This window comes from Melanerpes formicivorus, unplaced genomic scaffold (assembly GCF_026170545.1).
Source record: "Melanerpes formicivorus ecotype bairdi unplaced genomic scaffold, bMelFor1.0.p_v2 SCAF_90, whole genome shotgun sequence".
Classification (NCBI taxonomy): domain Eukaryota; kingdom Metazoa; phylum Chordata; class Aves; order Piciformes; family Picidae; genus Melanerpes; species Melanerpes formicivorus.
This window is the reverse complement of record NW_027142442.1, coordinates 984718-1007207: the sequence shown is the minus strand read 5'-3', so window position 1 is coordinate 1007207 and position 22490 is coordinate 984718. Positions and strand designations below refer to the sequence as shown.

Here is a 22490-nt window from a genome sequence, read left to right as displayed (position 1 = left end):
GTCCAGGGAGGTGGTTGAGGCCCCATCCCTGGAGGTGTTTAAGAGCAGGCTGGATGAGGCTCTGGCTGTCCTGATCTAGTGTGAGGTGTCCCTGCCCATGGCAGGGGGGTTAGAACTAGATGATCCTTGTGGTCCCTTCCAACCCTGACTGATACTATGATACTATGAATAATTTCTCAGCCTCTGAGAAATTTGTTATCACATTGGTGGGTTTAATCAGAAGGGAATTTGCTGTTTTTCTTTTAAACAGGCAATTTATCCTATGCACTGTTGCTATTTTTCAGTGTCTCTGTATGTAAGCTGCAGGTTTCAATAAAGATAAGAACCTGTCATCCTTTTTGTTGCTGTTCAGAGCAGTAGAAACCCCTGTGTTACTCTGTCTTGTTTATGCCCTTCTTGCTCATAGGTTTAACTGCTGTGACTATCAGCTACATCCATTGCTCTTGGTTTTTGTTCTACATTTCAGAAATGTTCTTCTATTCCCTCCAGCTTGTCTTGCCTTCATTTCCTTTTGATGTGATCAAAGCAAGCCCTAGTCTTTCTCATGGAACTGCTCCCCTGTTTTCTGGCCCTGTAGATGACAGCCTCACCCTTCCTGTTAGCAGACCTGCAGTCTGGGATAGCTGTGGACTCTAGTTCATGTGCCCAGTATCTCATTCATTTTGTATATCTTGGCAATTCTTCCTCTGTGTTTTTTCAAAGACCATATTTTCTTTCTGAAAATCTTTTCTAGAATCATAATATTTTATCTTTGCCTTTATCATCACCTGCTTTACATACCATTTGATTTTTTTTTTTTAGGTTAGTTGTCTGTATCCAGTGTGGATTTTTCTTTTTGCCAAGCTAATCTTTCTTGCTTGCTACTTCTATCTCTGTCAGTACCATCCTCCTGTAAAATTAAATGTAGCCTCTTTGCTTATCAGTTTAATAACTGGTGCATCTGTTGGTAACAGCCCTTCTCAGTTGCCTGTGAGTATCCTCATATGACAGAGGATACTAAACATATGCTAATGGCTTGGTATACCAAGAATAACAGAATCAACCAGGTTGGAAGAGACCTCCAAGATCGAGTCCAAACGATCACCCAACCCTATCTAATCAACTGGACCATGGCACTAAGTGCCTTATCCAGTCTTTTCTTGAACACCTCCAGGTACATTGACTCCACAGCTCCTTGGGCAGTCCATCCCAATGGCCAATCTCTCTTTGTGATGAACTTCTCTCTAAGATCAAGCCTAAACTTCCCCCTGTCCAGCTTGAGACTGTGTCCTCTTGTTCTGTTGCTGGTTGCCTGGGAGAATGAGAGATGGAGCTGCTGTTTGTGGTAGATAAATGTCGCTGAGTTTCAAGCCATCTTGACCGTGCTAATCACTGCTGGATTGCTTCTTTTCAGAGTTATGTGTATAGTCCTAGCTTGGGAGCTTCCACTGCCCTGGAGCTTTGAGTTTATGATTTTTACTGCTTTTCTGCATCAAATTCAAGCTGTATTTTTCTATGTATGACAGTGTAATATTGCTTTCTGTCTGCTCTCTTGACTCACTTTGCTCTGCTTGCCCACCAAAACTAGCCTTAATGTATAGTCTTGTGTATTTCTCCTACAGCTGTTCCTATTTTCTGTTCGATTACATCCTGCATACAGGGAGGAATTTAATTGTGCCTGTGTCTGTTTTCTTCTGCCTTTGAGCATCTACCTGGAAACTTAGATAACTTGTTTTGGGTGCAGTGTTTAGCCTATTGAAGTATTTGAATAACATGCCGTAGTTAATATTTCTGGATGAATAAAACTAATACCTCCCATTACTACTTCTTAAATGTAGTGGATGATATTTCATGATAAGTGGCAACTGTTTCAGTTACATCCACAGAACATTGCTAAGCATAAAAGTAAATTATGCTTCATGAGCATAGATTTAAGCCTGAACTGATGAGTGAACTGCACAAAAATAAATTGAAGTGGAAATAAGGCTGAAGTATTGAATGTTGGAATTAAGCTGACCTTGCATGACAGAGCTATGGGACATTCATAGTGTTGAAGTTCAGTATTACAACTTTTGTAGTGACAGATTTCATTATAATCACAGTGACTTTTAAGATGCCAGTGGGGCAAGAAGCTGGTAAAAAATTCAATTCTAACATTGCAGCAAAATATTAATTTAATGATAGTCTATTTAAAGAGGGCAAAAATGTGCCTTGCAGTGAATTGTCTTTAGTTTTAGTCTCTAATAAGCTATATAAATTCCCTGTGCTGAATTAGATGGGGCGCTTGTTGCCATGGTTTAGTTGATTAGATAGTGTTGGATGATAGGTTGGACTTGATGATCTCAAAGGTCTCTTCCAACTTGGCTTTCTCTATTCTACTCTCTATTCTACTCTCTATTCTACTCTCTCTTCTGTAGTAACTAATGTATTTTAACTGGAGAGTTGTGTTTCTTTTGTTCTTTTTGTTGTCTAGAGGCTACATGGTAATGGGAGACTCTTTCAATACATCTTTATTCAAGCAAACCTTTCAGAGGGTATTCACAAAAGATATGCAAGGCCAATTTAAAATGGGCTTTGGTGGCACATTAGAAATAAAGGTAAGAAAACAAAACTGCAGTGTGTTAGTGAAACACTGGAATGGGATGGCTACAAACTGTGGCATCTTTCCCCTATAAGGAATTTTAAAGAATATGCTAAAGCAGTGTGTTAAGGTTTATAAATAACAGCACCTTTTCTCCATGATTCAATTTATGTTCAGGCTGTTGTTTCAGATGTACTAATTGATACAGCAAACATGTGTGATTAAGTGTACAAAGTGAGCACGTGAAAAGTTTCTCTAAGTTTACCAAGCATTATTCTATGTATAGTGTTTCCTAAAGGTATCAAGAGTCTGATATGCATTGAGTTTTTCATTAACTAATGATAAAATAAGAAGGAATTTCTCTGAGTGTGGCATGTTAATACATGTTTTTCTTCTAAATATGAAGACTTCAAGAGAAGTAAAGATTTCTGGAGCCATTGGACCCTGTGTCTCCCTCAACTCTAAAGGACCTTGTGTCTCTGAAAATGTAAGTAAACTTTGCTGAAAATGATGGTAATAAACTACTGTGAAAAACCAGGATTTAGGATTTCTGGATTTGAAAAGAGGCTTCAACTTTTCCATAAATGGAACAAAGAGTTTCACTTTTTACCAATTTTAAATGAAGTGCACACAAGGGCTGGTTTTTTTTTGGTGTAAGCTTCTCTTCACTGATAGATTAGATTCAAGTTGTACTAGGCCTTGCAGATCCCTTGTAATTTAGAATTTAGAATAAACCAGGTTGGAAGAGACCTTCAAGATCATCATGTCCAACCCATCAACCAATCCAACCCACCTAAACAGCTAACCCATGGCACCAAGCACCCCATCAAGTCTCCTCCTGAACATCTCCAATGACGGCGACTCCACCACCTCCCCAGGCAGCCCATTCCAATGGGCAATCACTCTCTCTGTATGGAACTTCTTCCTAACATCCAACCTAAACCTCCCCTGGTGCAGCCTGAGACTGTGTCCTCTTGTTCTGGTACTGGCTGCCTGGGAGAAGAGACCATCATCCGCCTGTCTACAACCTCCCTTCAGGTAGTTGTAGAGAGCAATAAGGTCACCCCTGAGTCTCCTCTTCTCCAGGCTGAGCAACCCCAGCCCCCTCAGTCTTTTCTCCTAGGGCTTGTGTTCCAAACCCCTCACCAACTTCGTTGCCTTTCTCTGGACTCATTCCAGGAAGTCAACATCCACTGAGTGATTGCTTTGTTACAGAGAAGTTACATGCTGGCTCATCACAAACCAAGTAGAAAGGGAGTTAATGTGCTTTATTATTACAATCAGAGCTATGTTCTTTTATCTAAAGGGAACCATCAAAATACTTTGTTTAGAAAGCCTGAGACAACAAGGCACAAGGCTGTAAGACCCTGGAAATATTTCCCTTTATCATTTGTGTAGTTGCTTCACCAAATGCATATTTAATTAATTGATTAGAATATCCATCTATTCCAAGTTGCTGAAGTAATTCCTTTGAATATACATCAGACTTAAATAATCACTTATTTTCTTATCAAATAAAGCTACTACAACTTAATTTAGGATCTGATTAATGATCAAAAATTTCGCTCAAGTAACCAAAAATACCTTACATTTGAAAAGTCTCACTTTTGTTCCTAACAGTCTTCGTGATAGATCACTTTCCAGTGTGAAAGTATTTACCAATGCTTTAATCAAACATTTTTCATATCTAAATTTGTCTTATACTGAGGATTGAATCTTTTTGAGCTAAAGGTCTCAATATAATCAGTGTTTTTTTTTTTTTCTTAGTGGTGTGGTTCAGGTTTTATTTCATCACCTGAAGGACCTTATGTATTACAACAAGCGTTAAACCCCAATTAAATGCACGTTTGCTTGTTTAAGCTATGTATGTGAATCATAGGAAGTAGTAGACAATTCAATTGTGAATTCATGTCTGTTGCCTTGCAATCATATCATGACTAATTTCTACTTCAAGAACCTTTTTGTTGTTGGAATTAGAACATTTGAGGCAAAATGTGAATGAAATTTATAGGCACATGCAGCTTGTTTAAAGTGGTAACTTTATTCTAGCCATAATGCTTTTTAACAGTGAATACAAACACAGTGACTGTATCTCCAGTATAATTATCCTTGAGTCTTTTGTTTGGTTTCACTTGAGTCCATTATATAGGTGACAGAGTGTTTTAATTGGTTTATTTGGGCATTTATGTTGTTTGGATGGCGGAAAGGAACTGTCCCTTGAAATGCATCACTAACTGTATACAGTTACCTTGTTAGTTAGTTGAAACTATGTAAGTACATATTAAATACTGTGTAAGCAATCTGTTTGAAGTTCTGCTTAGTTTTGCCTTAGAAGAGTCATTCCACTTAAATCAGAGAATCACAGAAACCTTCAGGTTGGAAAAGACCCTGGGGATCATCAAGTCTGACTGAGAACCCCTCTCTACTAGGTTCATTGATAAAGACATTAAAGATGATGTGCTGCTTACCTCTTTTCTTAGGACTCTCTAAGCAAAGTCAAATCCTTTTTCCTCTTTCTGAACAGCCTTTTTCTGATGCCATCTCCTTGCATCTTTTGCAACTGTCTTTTTTTCCTCCCAATGCTTCCACTGCTGCAGTTTTGAAAGAGCTTTGGGTGAGACTGTCAGAGTGAGCAGGGAGAAAACTTATGACAGAGTAGTTGTAAACAATTACCTATAGCCAGCTGTTGAACTTCATGAACAAGTTAATACTTCTGCTTTGTTAAAGTGTTATAAAATCTTTCTACAGGAGATTGGAACAGGAGGTACTTGTCAGTGGAAGATTTGTGGACTTAATCCTACTACAACACTTGCACTGTACTTTGAGGTGGTCAACCAGGTAATAAATCTTTGTCTCCCTTGTCAGGTTTTTTTGGCAGTAATTTTACTTGGAGTGACTGCTGAAGCAGTCTTTTTTTGTATGGTTCTTTCAAGCACAGTAGCAAGGATACAAATGATGTTGCCATTTGGTGTTGTCAAAGCTTAGAGATGGACACTAACAGCTTAATGAATATGATAATAAAGCAAATTAGCAACTGCTCCCAGTATTCCTTAACACTCTCCAAGTTTATTTGCCGTGTTTAGTGATGATAGTCTAGTAAAAGCACCAGATAATCCATTCACATAACTTGAGCTGCATGTTCCAAATAATTGTACCATTTTCTAGTAATTAGTTGATACATTTTCAAATTACACTGTGAAATCTTGAGACTCCATGTATTTTTCTTCCTCCTGTACATAGCACAATGCTCCCATTCCTCAAGGAGGACGTGGCGCAATCCAGTTTGTGACTCAGTACCAGCATTCCAGTGGACAGAGACGTATCAGAGTGACCACAGTTGCCAGAAAGTATGTTTTACTTGTCATGAATCAGTTTTGAAAAAGCAGGCTATATTTATGTGCCTTTTAATCTTTAGATTTTGTAATCAGGCTATTGTTCTGGTATATGCAGTGCCACAGGTGGTGAAGGCATGATCATACCTTTGAGGCAGTTGCCTCTCTTGTTCCGTGGGCTGTTTCTTCTCTTGAGAGTTTGCAGTGGCTGTATAATGTTGTGGGAGTGCTCTGAAGTAATCCAAATGATTTCAGATGAAGAGGAATATTTGAGTAAAATTCTATGGTCTAAAGTGAAGAGATAGTTGAGCTTAGAGAATGGCAAAGATCACAACTTAACTCCATAGTGTCAACTGCTGCTCTGGGGAGTGTAAATACCTGCTCTTCCATCTTTAACCTTTACCTGTGCCTTCCTTGGCTCAATTTACTTGGCAGCTTTAGAAAGTAATGTTTAATATTATACAGTCATTTTTTCAATATCCAGTGACATTTTCTTTAAGCTGAAGGAGATTATTGGTTGGTTAATTTGATGGAAAATAGTGTTTATCAAAAAAATCACTGTCCTTACGGTCGATACGAATGTCTTGTCAGCTTACACTACTTATGTTAGTAAAATCTTCTTGGCAGCTGATACAAGGACAGATGGTGCAGCAGACACTCTGGAGGGAAGGGAGGCCATCCAGAGGGACCTTGACAGGCTGGAGAGGTGGGCACAAGCCAACCTCATGAGGTTCAATAAGACCAAGTGCAGGGTTCTGCATCTGGGTTGAAGCAATCCCAGGCACAAATAAAGGCTGGGCAGTGACTGGCTGGAAAGCAGCCCTGAGGAGAGAGACTTGGGGGTGCTGGTGGACAAGAAGCTCAACATGAGCTCTCAGTGTGCACTTGCAGCCCGCAAAGCCAATCAGATCCTGGGCTGCATCAGGGGAAGTGTGGCCAGCAGGTCAAGGGATGTGGTCCTCCCCCTCTACTCAGCTCTGGTGCGACCCCACCTGGAGTACTGTGTCCAGTTCTGGAGCCCCTATTACAAGAGGGATATGGAGGTGCTGGAAGGTGTCCAGAGAAGGACCACGAGGATGATCAGAGGGCTGGAGCACCTCTCCTATGAGCACAGACTGAAGGAGTTGGGGCTGTCCAGTCTGCAGAAGAAAAGGCTCCGAGGTGACCTAATTGTGGCCTTCCAGTATCTGAAGGGGGCCTACAGGAAGGCTGGGGAGGGACTTGTCAGGATCTCAGGTAGTGATAGGACTAGGGGGAATGGAATGAAGCTGGAGGTGGGGAGATTCAGGCTGGACGTGAGGAGGAGGTTCTTCACCATGAGAGTGGTGAAGCCCTGGCATGGGTTGTCCTGGGAGGTTGTTGAGGCCCTGTCCCTGGGGGTGTTTAAGCCCAGGCTGGATGAGGCTCTGGCCAGCCTGATCTAGTGTGAGGTGTCCCTGCCCATGGCAGGGGGGTTGGAACTAGATGATCCTTGTGGTCCCTTCCAACCCTGACTGATACTATGATAAAAAGTTCACCTTGTGAATTGAAAAGGATAAGCAAGGTGCCCAGGAAAGCTATTAGTGTGAGAATGTGCTATTAGCTTGATGTTCTGCCCCTTATCTTTTGTGATTTAGACTTTTAAAATAACTGTATTATAAGTGGCATATTTTCCTTCACTGGTTGCATGGCAACTGTGCAAATCAGGGACATTCTAAAATCATTCTAATTAGAGAATGATTAACTGAGAGGCTGCTCATTTGCATCCAGTAGATTATATATTTCTTTTTGAAACTCCAGCATGAGTTTATCAAACTGCTAACCCTGCTTTCTTTGCCTTGTGAGGAGATATTTTGAGACTGAGAATCTTGTCTTTCACTGTGGTGCAAATAAAGTGTGTTTTCTTCTCTTTTGCAGTTGGGCAGATGCACAGACACAGATTCAAAACATTGCTGCATCTTTTGACCAGGAAGCTGCTGCGATTCTCATGGCTAGATTGGCAGTGTATAGGGCAGAGACAGAAGAGGGGCCTGATGTGCTTAGGTGGCTGGACAGACAACTTATACGACTGGTAAAAAGCACTATGTTAAAAGACTCAGATTGGGGTTTTTTGTCTCCAGACATACAATTCTTAAATGACTACTGTTCAGTGACTGTTTATTCAAAACCAAACCAAAATGAAATGGAATGCTACATTTCTACAAGTGGCTATGCAGCATTAACTAAGAATTTTTTTTCCTTTGAATGGGAAAAATAGCAGATTTGTGTTTAGTTTGTTTTCTGATGTTTACATAGAATTACATAGAATAAACCAGGTTGGAAGAGACCTTCAAGATCATCGTGTCCAACCAATCCAACCCACCCAAACAACTAACCCATGGCACCAAGCACCCCATCAAGTCTCCTGAACACCTCCAATGATGGTGACTCCACCACCTCCCCAGGCAGCCCATTCCAATGGGCAATCACTCTCTCTGTATAGAACTTCTTCCTAACATCCAACTTAAACCTCCCCTGGTGCAGCCTGAGACTGTGTCCTCTTCCTCAGTTCTCAGCAGTTGTTAACTGCCAGCAATTGAGATAAATTCTAGCGTGAGATTAGCAGAAAATAAATATTAGCAGAAATTCTCTACTTCCTACTGCCTCTAGTATTTAGAATAGAGTAGAATAGAACCAACCAGGTTGGAAAAGACCTTCGAGATCATCAGGTCCAACCTATCACCTAACACCATCTAATCAACTAACCCATGGCACCAAGTGCCTTATTCTGTCTCTTCTTAAACACTTCCAGTGATGGTGACTTCACCACCTCCCTATTTATATTTTAAGATGAAGATAAACAGTACCATTGCCAGATTAAAAAAAACCCAACATAATAAGTTATTAATGATGATTCTTAAATTTTATTTCCCCTTTCCTTGCCACAGTTTCAGTTCCCTCTGCACATAAATACAGGCACAAGAAATAAGTCATTGTGCACGACACCAGAAGTCTTCTATCTAATACCTAATTACTATAATCTGATTGAAGGTATTAGTTTAATATGTAGTTTTTCACATTTAAGTTCTGTGGTTAATGTCCTGCAAGAAGACATATTTTCCCTTCAGTCTTTGAATACAAAGCTTGCTCCTAAACCACTGCATGCAGAAGCAGCAGCTGCCAGCAGATGGGGAGCTGTCAGTCATGGTCTTCCCTGCATGTACTCTACACATGAAATTAGATGCCATTCACCTGAAGGTGATGAAAGAGTTGGCCAATATTACAACTAACCACCATCTTCATCAGGATGATAAGGGAGGTCCTGGTGCCTAGACAACGGCTAATACTACACTCCTATGAAAGGCAAGAAAAAATATGCAGCAATGGATATTACAGAATGACAGAATAGCAGGGGTTAGAAAAGGATGTTTGGAGGTCATTTAGTCCAACCCTTCTGCTTAGAGCTGCCAAACAGAGAGGGACCTGGGGGTGCTGATCGACAGCCACCTGAATATGAGCCAGCAGTGTGCCCAGGTGGCCAGGAGGGCCAATGGCATCCTGGCCTGCATTAGGAATAGTGTAGCCAGCAGGAGCAGGGAGGTCATTGTGCCCCTGTACTCTGCTTTGGTTAGGCTGCACCTTGAGTCCTGTGTCCAGTCCTGGGCCCCTCAGTTTAAGAAGGACATCGAAACACTTGAATGTGTCCAGAGAAGGGCAACAAGGCTGGGGAGAGGCCTTGAACACAAGCCCTATGAGGAGAGGCTGAGGGAGCTGGAATTGTTTAGCCTGGAGAAGAGGAGGCTCAGAGGTGACCTCATGGCCCTCTACAACTACCTGAAAGGTGGTTGTAGCCAGGAAGGGGTTGGTCTCTTCTCCCAGGCAACCAGCACCAGAACAAGGGGACACAGTCTCAAGCTGCACCAGGGGAGGTTTAGACTCAAGGTGAGGAGAAAGTTCTTCACCGAGAGAGTCATTCGTCATTGGAATGTGCTGCCCAGGGAGGTGGTGGAGTCACCATCCCTGGAGGCGTTCAAGAGGAGACTGGACGTGGCACTTGGTGCCATGGTCTAGTCATGAGGTCTGTGGTAACAGGTTGGACTCGATGATCCTCGAGGTCCTTTACAACCTAAGTTATACTGTGATACTGTGATACTGTGAAAGCAATGTCACCTAGAGAAAGCTTGTCCAGGACCATGCCCAGGCAGGTTTTGTGTATCTCCATTGAAGGAGACTCCGCAACCTCTCTGGGCAGCCTGTTCCAGTGCTCCTCTACCCTCAAAGTAAAGTTCTTCAATTTCAGATGGAAGTTCTCTCCAGTTTGTGCCTGTTGCCCCTTTTCCTGTTACTGGGCACCACGAGAAAGAGTTTGGCCCAGTCCTCTTGCCCCCCCCCCCCCCCCCCCCTTCAGGTAATGGTCAGCATTGAGAAGATCCCCTCTCAGTACTCTCCAGGCTAAACAGATCCAGAGCTCTCAGCCTTTCCTCCTAAGTGAGATGCTGTTGTGTGATAATACTGTGGATGAAATAGTGAGACAAAACCAAAAGAGAAGTCAAATACCTAGAAAGTACAGAATGTCTTTTTTTTTTCCTTTATTTTTAGAAATTCAGTTTTCTCTGGTTTTGGGTTTGGTGGTGGTTGGTTGGTTGGTGGGTTTTCTGGTTTTTTTGGTGGTTTAAGAGATTTTTATTTCTTCTAAGTAGCTGTTAATGATTTCATTCTAAACATGCTCTCCAGTGTTTTTGCTAGGTTTCTGTTCGCTTGCAAAACCATAAACAGGTCAGGTCATGTGTCTTAGAAACAAGCACAGTAATGGTGTGACTGAGCAATTATGTTTCTTAATTGAGATAAATTTTCCTTTAACTCTAGTGCCAGAAATTTGGAGACTATCATAAAGATGATCCAAGCTCTTTCAGATTTTCAGAAACATTTTCACTTTACCCACAGGTGAGTAGAAGGAAGACCTGTCTCTAAGTGGTAAACAGAGAATGCTTAGTGAAGGAAAAGACAACTAGCACAGAGTAAAATAAGGCTTTACATCGAATACCAGAGTGAAAAGATCCCCTGCTCCCACGTGTTGTCTGGCATGTGACGTTCATCAAATCACTTCCACTGTCTGTGCTGCTCTGTCCCATGTCTCCCTCTGTCCTTATAGTAAAACTTCCTCTGTGTATGTTTTTTTTCCCCTCTATAATGGAATCTTCATCTTACCTGAGGCTGTAGTTCAGATAATGATACTCTTGGTTTATTCCATGGGCAGTTTTCATGAAGGAATTCAGAAAACATGAAAGAAGATACAGTTTTACTTTGTTGTTTCCTGGATAATGCTGACCTGAAAGAATCACTTCTCTGGTGAAGTGAACTTGAGCTTGAGTATATTAAACATTGAACAATGTCTTTGCTAATATTATATTCTGATAAATTTCTCCATTCTTACTGCTCTAGATAAGTTGCTTTTGGACTCTTCATAGGATTCTATGGTTTGAGTTATCAATCTACCAGTCTGTCTCAGGGTGTTAAGTGTGAGGAGATTTTTTCAGCAGTCACTTGATTTACTTTTTTCCTTTTACAAACCATGTTCAGGTTTGCTGTGGTTAATGTTCTGTTTTTTTCTGCTCGTATCTTGTGTGTTCGAGCACGGCAACCTCCCTCATAGGAACAGTAGACCCTCACAGTAAGGGAAGGATTTGACAATATTCAGTCACATGCTATTTGTGAGAACAAGGAGTAATACATTTCTCTCAATTCAGAGCTGCTTTGCAGATTTGTCCATTCTGATCTCTGTCTTGCTCTCATAAGCATATCTAAAACTAGTAAAGGTGCACATACAAGTTAGAAACTTTAAACAACTTGGAATTCAATTGCCTTGTGGCATTGGTCTCATGAAGTCTGTGGAGAACATTGCTCTCGTTGTCCTGCTCTTCTTTTCACTTGTCAAAGTTCAAACAAACATTTTCTTTGTTTTGCAGTTTATGTTTCACTTGAGAAGGTCTCCTTTCTTGCAAGTTTTTAACAACAGTCCAGATGAGAGCTCCTACTATCGTCATCATTTCATGCGTCAAGATCTAACCCAGTCGCTTATCATGGTCCAGCCAATCCTTTATGCCTACTCTTTCAATGGACCTCCAGAGGTATCGTTATGTGTAACCTGATAGTAGGTTAAAAGGTGCTGTTTTGAGGGAGGTGACTGTTGTCTTCACTGTTACATGTTATTAAATGGATTGTTTTATTGCTAGAGAAAGAACACTTATTTAATATAGAACGTGCTATGAACAAGGCCTATCAAAACTTTGGTGTGGCATTGTCTTGAGAACAAGTTGTCATGTGAAGAGGTGATGTTTTAGACTAAGGAATGGTACTTTTTTTGTTAGGCTTTGAGAGCTGTAGGAGTTTTACTTTCGTTTTTATGGTGCAGAATGTAAACATCCACCACAAATGTGATTTGGAAATGTACTTTAGAGTTTGGAAGAAAAGCTTGGGTGTTTTTTGTGTGTTTGTATTTAGTTTTGTCTGTTGTTGTTGGTTTTGTTTTTCTTTCTCCCTTTTTTTTCTTCCCTCCCAAAGGTACAAAATCCCCTCTATCTTAATGCCCTCCTCCAAAGTTTCTAATTTTGGTGTGGTTACTACTATGTGTAGATTTTGTACAGAGCCTTCCAGCTAACCTTATCATAGCACATTCTGTATATACCTAAAGTAAAGCTGGGGAAAGAACTGTGAGATGAGACAACAAAAGTAGTCTGAGAGATAAGAGAGAATGAGAAAAAACAGTTAAAATAAACATAGTAGGCAAAGATCTTGGCAGGTTGGGATTCTAATTTCTGTTAGCATTTTTTCTTTTGTTTGTTTCTGTTAAAATTATGTCATGGGGATAGAAGGGGAAAAAAAGGCTTAAGGGTGGAGTTTAATGAGGTGGTTTGTGAAGAGCTGCTCACAGGTTCATTTATGTATGCTCGCAGGATCATTCATGTATGAGTAACAATCACATGAGTGATGCAAAGTGGAAGCATGATGGAGTTGATACCTCATAATATGGGGTTCTTTTTATATTATTCTTGAAATAGTTAAAAATTTGGGTATCCCTAATAAAATTGACCCAATGAACTCATATGGTACTGATGCAGTTAAATCAAATAGTGCTAATATAGTGTCCCTGCCCTTAGAGGGATGCATTGAAAGTTAAATGCTACATTAGATTTCATCAATGATGAGTATTTACTCTATACAGTGTATACAGTATTTACTATGCACAGTAATAATAGCTGCTAGGACAAGGCAAAAACCAACAAACCACCCCTAAATCTTGTAATAGTATAACTACTGAATCTTTATCCACTGAAATATCATTCTAATTAATGGAATTTTGTAGGTATATGTGGAGACAGGGAGCTTTAGTAAGTGATGAAAAAGTTCCTGAGATTCAGTGAGTCCAGAAGCTGGTAGTGCTTGCTGTGATTGCTCAATTCTTCTTCAGTTGGTAACTTCAATTTCATTTTAAATCGTAGCCTGTTCTTCTGGACAGCAGCAGCATCTTACCAGATCGCATTCTCCTTATGGACACCTTTTTCCAGATCCTTATTTATCATGGAGAGGTAAGATTTGTCATTTCTTACTTAGATACTCTTTTTCTGTAGGAGTGCTACATTATAAAAGTCAAGCAGATCCTGGTTCAAGCCAGGAGTCCAAGTCTCTGGGTTGGGGTGCAGATGAGTGGGAAGCATGGCCAGGTACAGGCATGGCTGCAATGTAGCTCAGACTGGAGGCAAGAATGAGAGCCTCAGCTTAAAACTGTTGCCAAGCAAAGAAGGGGGTTAACCCTGATGAGGATTTCTCTAGGTCTTTCCTAACAACAGCCTGTATCAGTGAGCTGACTGATCAGAAAGCTTCATTGGTAGAAAGTTGGGAGGCTGTGCTGCAGGCCCTGAAAGATAAATACTAAACATGCAGATAGAGAACTGTAAAGAGTGTCCTTGACCTTATGAGCTAAATGTTTATCATACAAAGAATGACAAAAAGGAGACACAGATGGACACAGTTATACTGTGATACTGTGACCCCAGATTGGAGAGTTTGAAAGTAATCTGTTGTCATGTTACTTGCACATCTTGGCATTTAAATACTGGCTTCCATTCTAAAGGGCAGAAAGGGGTGAGTGATAAAGGATAGGTGAGTGTTGACACATCCTTCTCTCTGTACCCTCTAAGAAAGTTTGGTGAATGACTTCTAAACTTCTTTCTTCCCCCTATCCTCAGACCATAGCTCAGTGGCGTAAATCAGGTTACCAGGATATGCCAGAATATGAAAACTTTCACCACTTACTGCAAGCTCCAATAGATGATGCCCAAGAAATTCTTCATTCCAGATTTCCAATGCCCAGATATATTGATACAGAGCATGGAGGAAGCCAGGTATGGTGACACAAAAATTACCTAATTTAAGAAGTGATGTGTTAGTAATGTCATGGGATTTTTTTTTTGGTAGTAAACATACATTTCTGTGCTGGAGTTGATGTAAATTGAGGGTGAATATTTTGAGTTTCCAAGCTTTTACAGAGCCATATATTTAATAGTAGATTTTTGTCCAGTTTGTGAATCCTCTTTTTTTAGTTAGTGGTTTTACCATACTGACTTGGACTCACAGATTCCTGTGTGAGATCATAGAATAGTTTAGGTTGGAAGGGACCTCCAAAAGTCATCTAGTCTGACCTCCCTGCAGTCAGAAGGGACATCCTCAACTAGACCAGGTTGCCCAAGGTATCTCCAGGCAAGGGGCCTCAACCACCTCCCTGGGCAACCTGTTCCCCTGCCCTTACGGTAAAGAACATCTTCCCAATATCCAGTCTAAATCTGCCCTTTTGTAGTTTGAAGCCATTGCCCCTCATCCTGTCACTTCAGGCCTTTGTAAAGTGTCTCTCTGTCCTTCCTGTAGGCCCCCTTCAGGTACTGAAAGGTTGCTATTAGGTCTTGAGGAGAAGAGAAAGTTCTTCACAGAAAGAGTTGTTAGCCATTGGAATGGGCTGCTCAGGGAGGTGGTGGAGTCACCATCCCTGGAGGTGTTCAAGAAGGGATTGAACATGGCACTTGGTGCCATGGTTTAGTAGTCATGAGGTCTTGTGTGACAGGCTGGACTTGATGATCTTTGAGGTCTTTTCCAACATTATTGATTCTATGAGTCTCTCTGGAGCCTTCTGTTCTCCAGCCTAAACAACCCCAACTACCTCATCCTGTCCTTGTAGCAGAGGTGCTCCAATCCCCTGATCATTTTTGTGGCAGTACGAAAAAAGATAGTCCTTGTCAGAGTCTCTGTATCAGTACCTGAATTATTCTTGGTGTTACTGTTTTGAAACTTACCAACTAATACCTTATTGATACTGACATTTGCTTTACTAGTGGTTAGGAAAAAACAAACCCTTACTTTCTGCCCCACTGGAAAGTTGTTAGCAGTTCTGTATTACAGCTGTAGGATCCAGCTAGGGGCTTTACTTACAGAGGTGCTACTTGCTCTTCTGAAGAGCTTATCAGTGCATGTTTTTACCTCCAAAGAATAGAAATGACATATTTCATGCACATGTAATTTTTTTCTGAGCAAACCAAACTTCTATTTGATTAATTTCTTGCCTGTGTTTTGTGTTTTAAAGGCTCGTTTCCTGCTTTCAAAAGTAAATCCCTCTCAGACTCACAACAACATGTATGCGTGGGGACAGGTGAGTACGGATGCTGAAGCTTGTATGCACAAGTTTCTTTTTCCCTGTTTCAGAACCCAAATGACACATTGTGTACATACAAGTAACAATGCCAAGTTTTAAAACTGAGGAAGAAATTGCAAAGGTTCAGAGAAATACATTTCACTTCTTCAGACAGAAGTGATCTGGTTTGGTTATTTTAAGCTTCTGCTAGGCTGTTTTCATCCCTAGCCACCTTTCTTGGACAGATACCTTCAAATTGTGTAGAATGAGGACACATAAAGACTAAGGGCCCTTTTTGCAATAGTGGAGATAAATTTTGAAGTTGTGAGCAAGAACTGAAAAGTAGATGAGTATTTAAGTACACTAGTATTTTTGTGACAGGGGTTTTGTGGCTTGGGCAGCAGTTTTTCAGATCTTGTCTTTAGCAAGGAGGTTACCTAAGAATTCAAGAGTCTTGTTTGTGGAGCAGCTTGCTTGAGTGTTGCATCCTAGTACCATGTTCCCCTTCCACATGGGAAAGAAGAGAAACACTGCTGTGAGTGAATGCCAGTAGAGTGCCATTTTCTCATGAAAATACAATAACATCAGTTACACATTAATTGTACTTTGAGAGTGGTTTACTAAAGAGCATACAGTCTTCAAGTTGCAAGTGAGAAAGCTGTAGCAATTTCATGGCACTGATTTTTTTGTCAGGGAGTTCTATCCAGTTACTAAGAGTCAGTTCCAGGGTAAGGTAAGAAATGGTTTGTTAATCTCCCCAGTCACATTGTAGCCTGTGTGCTCAACATAATATCTTGCTTTGTTTGCTGGGGAGATGGTGGGTGGGGTGGATGTGAAAACAAACTTGAATCAAGTACAAATAATGGAGACATGAGGAATGCAGCTGTTGGGAGAAAGTTCTAAACCGGATTGGGTTTGCTTGTTTTGTTCATGAGTTTCATGGATTAGTTCATGTAGGTTTTGTGCATAACTGAAAAGCTACAAAACATCTGTTACTCCGTGGTGACCGGCAGAGGGCACCCACACACCGCTGAAACCGTGTTTCAGGGGGTGCTGGATTGACGAGGTGTGAGTTTTGGTGTTGTAAGGAAAGGGGTTGTTTTTCTAAACCTTTAACAAGTGGGTGATTTATCTGGCATGGAAAAGGTTTCAGCAAATGGTAAACTTTTCGTGCAGCTCTGTTGTGTGGGTTACTCCTTGAGGATAGAGTTGAAATTTTCAGATTATATTAGACATGGCATTTATTTGAGAATGACTCTTATTTTCAGCCCTTTAAAAATACATTTTCTGTATATTTCTATCTATATATAAAATGTACTTTATTTGTGTATAAAAGCATTTCTAATATATAAACAAATATATATATTGTGGGGGGTGTGTGATGGTTTGTGTCAGGGTTTTTTTTGTCTTGGAGACTGTAGGGAATTTGCCATTAGAAATTAAAAATAATAGAGCAGTGGCACAAATCTTATCAAATTCCCAACTGGCTGTCACCCAATGGCTGTGAATTAAGTTAAAATCCTCATTGTATGTCTTAAATCACAATTTTACATCAGCAGAAAATAAAACTTAAGGTGGTCTGCAAAAAAATCAAGGCAAGTTCTCCTGTACTATTCATGCTTATACATTGCTAGTTTTCACTATTCCCCCCTGTGGTGAAGAGGTTATTAAATTTATGAATATGAAATATGAATTATGAAAAATATTATTTTATTAATTATCAAACTATTAATAACCGATGAATCACCAACTTATATACATGTTCTAGTGCACGTTCGTGAAATACATTCCACAACTGGCTTAGTGTTATGATTATAACGTAATTGAACTATCTATAAACCCTTTCTATATTCATATAACGAAGGGTGCAGTTCCGCCGCTTGGCCACTAGATGGAGACTCGGCGGGACGCGGGCGGCTTCTGGCTATACACAGCAATATTACAATCTTTCTATGCGTCAGCGCTTACTCTGCTAGACGCGGATACTTTGAACTGAGTGCTAGTGGGTGGAAAGCACGTGGACAATATTCAATCCCCTTCAGACAACAGGGATCGGTCCTGGTCGGGGTCGGTCCGTGGGGTCGGCCCTCTAAAGTCGGCTCGCACGGCAGGGCGGGACGACGGTGGCCGGTAGGTGGGCTCGAACGACGGAAGCAGGCGAAGCTACGGGGGTCGGCCCAACCACGGCGGTTCTCGGGGCTGATGCAAACAGCCTCAGGGAGAGAATGCGGCTGCGTTAGGCGGCGGATTCTCTTTACCGAGGTTAAAGGAGCAACAGGACTCTCGTAGTGGTCCCGGGTCCGGTGCAATACAAGCACGAACAATGCTCTGGTTTTCCCTGGAATTCACAGGGCTCAGAGCGGCACTCGGCGGCTCTGAGAGAGCGGCACTCGGTATTGATCAAGTCCCTTCTCCCCGGCAACTGGGCAGATCTTACCCGCGGGGGTTGGTCCAGTCCTCTGGTGGCACGATGGGCTCTTCCGATCGGCACGACTGGTTGTAGCAATGCTGAGTTCCTCAGGCTCAGCGAAGGTCCTCCCTCTGGGCTTCTTCAACAATGCAGAGGCTTCCAGTATGCGTGCATGTATAACAGAAGCTAATAACAATAAGCTCAATGGCAAAGGCTGCAGTTCGAGACTTACTCTCTCGAGCAAGCACAGAGACAAAGTAAATGAGGGGGCAACGTGTTCACCAACTGGGGTGATACTTATAGATTCCTCGAGGCTGGGCTTGACCAATGGGCACTCTCATAAGCAACTGGCTTCAGCCTATAGAAAGCGTGAAGCTAGAATCATGCCCATACTTGGTGTAAGCACAAGCACTGCATGCGCTGGGTGCGTGCAAGCCTGGCTAATGCCTTGGCTTTTGTCTCCCTCCTAGAGGGAGGGGGAACTTGCCCACATGCTGGGACAAGATTCAGCATCGGGGCATAATGTGCCTTCACCACACCCCCCAAATAAAATGCTCTGCTATTTACTTTAGAGAGAGTGATTGGCCATTGGAATGGGCTACACAGGGAGGTGGTGGAGTCACCATCACTGGAGGTGTTTAGGAAGAGACTGGATGAAGCACTTGGTGCCATGGTTTAGTTGATGAGATAGTGTGGATGATAGGTTGGACTCGATGATCTCAAAGGTGTCTTCTGGTCTGGTCTATTCTATTCTATTCTATTCCAATTTACCTACTACAATTAAGGGTTCCCAGTCATCACAGGAAAGCTGCTGCTGCTAGTGGTAGTGATGGTGACAGCAGCTGCCTGTGTGCATGTGTTGGAGGAGGTTTTCAGCTTCAGGAGTAAGAGTCTGTGCATTGGCTTTAATTGCCCTGGTTTACCACCAGCAGTCATCATGGGGGATCTCTTTTTTTCATGAGGGTCTATCAGCTCCTCTGATATCCTGAAGGGAAGTTGTAGACAGGCGGATGTTGGTCTCTTCTCCCAGGCAGCCAGTACCAGAACAAGAGGACACAGTCTCAGGCTGCACCAGGGGAGGTTCAGGCTGGAGGTTAGGAAGAAGTTCTATACAGAGAGAGTGATTGCCCATTGGAATGGGCTGCCTGGGGAGGTGGTGGAGTCACCATCATTGGAGATGTTCAGGAGGAGACTTGATGGGGTGCTTGGTGCCATGGGTTAGTTGTTTAGGTGGGTTGGATTGGTTGATGGGTTGGACGTGATGATCTTGAAGGTCTTTTCCAACCTGGTTTATTATTCTATTCTATTATTCTATTCTGTCCTCCTCTGAAGGATGACACAAAGTGACAAATCATATCCTGCCCTAGAATTAAACTATTTGGCAATTTCCTTGTGGCTTTTTAAATAAAGGAACTCAGGCTTACATTTGGCAGACTTGGAAGTAGAACAGCCTTTACTCTCTCATCTTGCTACAATCAGCTGATAATTTAGTGGTCATTCCTTGAGAGTGGCTGTGTATTGTGTCAAGTGTTTTGAAGTGATCTAGGAACTGTTACTGCTCATGGATTTGTCCCTTGAGCATTAGCTGAGCACTGGTTTGGGCCAGTTCTCAGAAAATGGCAGCAGTTCTATGCAGCTTAGTTAAGGCTTTCAGGCCTGTGTTTTGGATACATTTGTCAGAATTCAGTGAGCTCTGCTTTCACTGAGATGTACAGAGGCACAGTGCTTCTGTTGATTTACAGGATTTCTTCCTGCATTTGTGAATTGAGGCAATGGCAGATTGATTTCAAAGGACTTCAGAGTTGTCTAAAAATAGTAATTAAAAGATGACCATCTTGAGCTTCTTGGATTTGGGAAAATTACATCTGAGGTCAAAAAATAAATTGCAAAAAAGTCCACCCAAAAGGGTGTTTTTAATCTGTTGTGATTTGATTTTGTAGTGGCATGACCTTCAGATATTGGTTTTGGTATTTCTCTGAAGGGACACAGAGCTGTAGGAGAGAACTGGCTCCACTTTCCTTGAGAGGAAGATCATTGACCTCTACTTGATGTCAAATCAGACCCTATAGTGGCTTTGTGTCCTCCTTTCACCATTTTTGATGTGTGTGAGCATCACTGTCAAATGCTGATTGGTTGCTTGTGTCACTTCTGTTTGTCTCGCCTTTGCTCCACCGAGGTAGGGATGACACAGGGATTGTGGCATCGAGTTTTACTCGCTGTTAAAAATGTGCAAGTTAGTATTTGACAGCTGTCAAAAACTCTGGAGTTCTATATGGTTGCTGTAGATATCTTGCTATACTGTAGCTCACTCTGTGTACATTAACATGGAAAACAGTGTAGCTGTATTTCATGCTTGAATTTATGTAAACAGGAAGATTGATGTAAATGTACAGTCTGCTGGGTTTTGTCGGAGGATTTCAGCTTCTAAGGTCTTTCTAAATCAATGGAGTGTTTATTTCATGGAAAGCATCGTGCCTTAAAATGCTTTTTCTCTTCACAATCAGTATAATTGGTTCTCATTGTTTTATTTTATAGGAGTCTGGAGCACCCATTCTTACCGATGACGTCAGCTTGCAAGTATTTATGGATCATCTGAAGAAACTTGCTGTCTCTAGTGCTGCCTGAGATTCTGCAGTGCATTAAAAGGCACAGATAAGCTGTAGCCATATTTCAGCTTTTTCTCCTTTATCCTTTTCCATGTCTCTTCCTGACAGAATGCTCTGATATGCACAAGCTGCCTGACTAGATGTGAAAGAGTGTTGTCAAAGAAAAGCTTTTATTACCAGCAAATGCTGTAATGTGAACTGCAGTCTGTAAAAATGACAGGTAATAGATTAAGTTATAATTAGAGGAAAAAGGGCAGTCACTTTGATTACTCTGTTGCTATAATTACTTTGAGATAATTTATAACAACTTTGGAGATGTGATTTCAGTTCCCATTTTAAACGGTTGAGGTGGATTCTGCTGTGCACTACAAAGGCACGTTGAACAACAAAGGTGATGTCGGGCTTTCCAGGCTGCCATGTGATTACTTTTGCTTACTTGATTTGAGCACAAAGTGAACAAAGAAACAACAAAAAAGCATACACAACTATAAAAGCATCTAAAACTTAGTCTTTTGACCTAGGCTGCCAAGCTTTTCTTTCCTGCAGAGATGTTTTTGTCTGTGTTCGTAGGAGTATTTAATTTCCCTTAGGAGATTTTTTTTTTTTCCCCTTTCTTTCTCCACAAAGAATTTGAAACTGAAAAAGTAAAAAAAAAATCTGTGACTGCACCAAATTGAAATTCACATGTTCTAGTTTTGACAGAAATACCTGTTGCCAAATGCATTAACAGAGGAATATGCTCCAAAGTTGAGACTTCTAGCTTGAGCTAAGAAGAAAGCCTACACTACCAAAAAATGAACTAAGAGTGCAGCCTTGATTTTTGTCTTGGCAAATACACTTAAATATACATCTACCTTTTTTTTTTGTTATTGCCTTATAATGTTACTACACTAATGCATGACACTGCACATCTGCTTTCTGTTTCTTGCATCCTTTCTGTTATGAATCAACAGGCTGTAGTGCTTGTTGAAACAGTATTACATAAAATCTGATTTAATTGATTTGATATTTAGCTCTTACTTGATTTTTTGGGGTGTGGAAATTAGTAGGCTTTCCCACTGACTCGTTGAAGTTTACACATAAGACATGTTTACATAGCTAAGAGGACATTTTGATAAGTAAAGATGTGAAATGTGGTGGTGGGCAATAAAAGTTTGTGCCAAGTGTGAAGGAAGAGAGTTTTGTCATAGGAAATTCAATCATCTGCTGGAGTGACAAGCATGAAGGTTTTTTTTTTCCTGTTACCTGAAAATTCTCAGAAACTTGATTAAATCAATTGCTCTTCAATTCTTTGATCTACATGAGATGAGATACTTTTGCCTTGGTACAAATAAACCACATGTTTTTCTCTCACCTTTCGTATTTATCGTGCTGATTTCTGCCAGTGCTTGAAAGGAGATGTGAAAATAAAGGTAGTAAGGATAAAACCTGGAATAACTTCACCCCTTTCATTCATGTAATAATTGGTTTGAAGTTTGTTTAGTTTCCAGAGATACTGAATTGTTCACACTAGTGGCAGTTTAGGAGGTAAAAAAAAATCAGTCACCCTCTTGACTTTGTTTTGTTTTAGCTCATAAACAGATAAAACAATTCTCCAATATATTTGACAGTTAAGTACTGTTTGACTAATAAATCATTATAATGGATGAAGGTTTTCTGTGCTTTCCTTTCTACCCAGGTGTTATGAACACCTGCTTGGCATCCTATAGTGGCTGTTTCCAAGGGAGAAAAAAATGCCCCAGAAGCAAAGCTGTGCCATGGATGGGTGGAGGAGCAGAGAGCGGCCCGGCAGAAAGGGACCTGGGGTTACTGGTTGATAGTAGGCTGAACATGAGCCAGCAGTCTGCCCAGGTGGCCAAGAAGGCCTATGGCATCCTAGCCTGTATCAGGCATAGTGTGGCCAGCAGGAGCAGGGAAGTCATTCTGCCCCTGTACTCAGCACTGG

At 41.2% G+C, this 22490-nt stretch overlaps 1 protein-coding gene across 4 annotated transcripts in view; it reads left to right on the top strand.

Moving 5' to 3' along the window:
• Positions 1–22191, top strand: part of SEC23A (SEC23 homolog A, COPII coat complex component) — a 35631-nt gene extending 13440 nt beyond the window's left edge. For all 4 annotated transcript variants that reach the window (XM_068165520.1, XM_068165521.1, XM_068165518.1 and 1 more), the window contains 11 exons: positions 2453–2576; positions 2967–3047; positions 5309–5398; positions 5801–5907; positions 7789–7942; positions 10717–10794; positions 11817–11978; positions 13350–13436; positions 14097–14252; positions 15482–15547; positions 20475–22191. In XM_068165520.1, the coding sequence (XP_068021621.1) occupies positions 2453–2576; positions 2967–3047; positions 5309–5398; positions 5801–5907; positions 7789–7942; positions 10717–10794; positions 11817–11978; positions 13350–13436; positions 14097–14252; positions 15482–15547; positions 20475–20564 (1195 nt within the window). In that variant the 3' untranslated portion in view covers positions 20565–22191. The remainder of the gene's footprint in view (positions 1–2452; positions 2577–2966; positions 3048–5308; positions 5399–5800; positions 5908–7788; positions 7943–10716; positions 10795–11816; positions 11979–13349; positions 13437–14096; positions 14253–15481; positions 15548–20474) is intronic.
• The last annotated feature ends 299 nt before the right edge of the window (positions 22192–22490 follow it).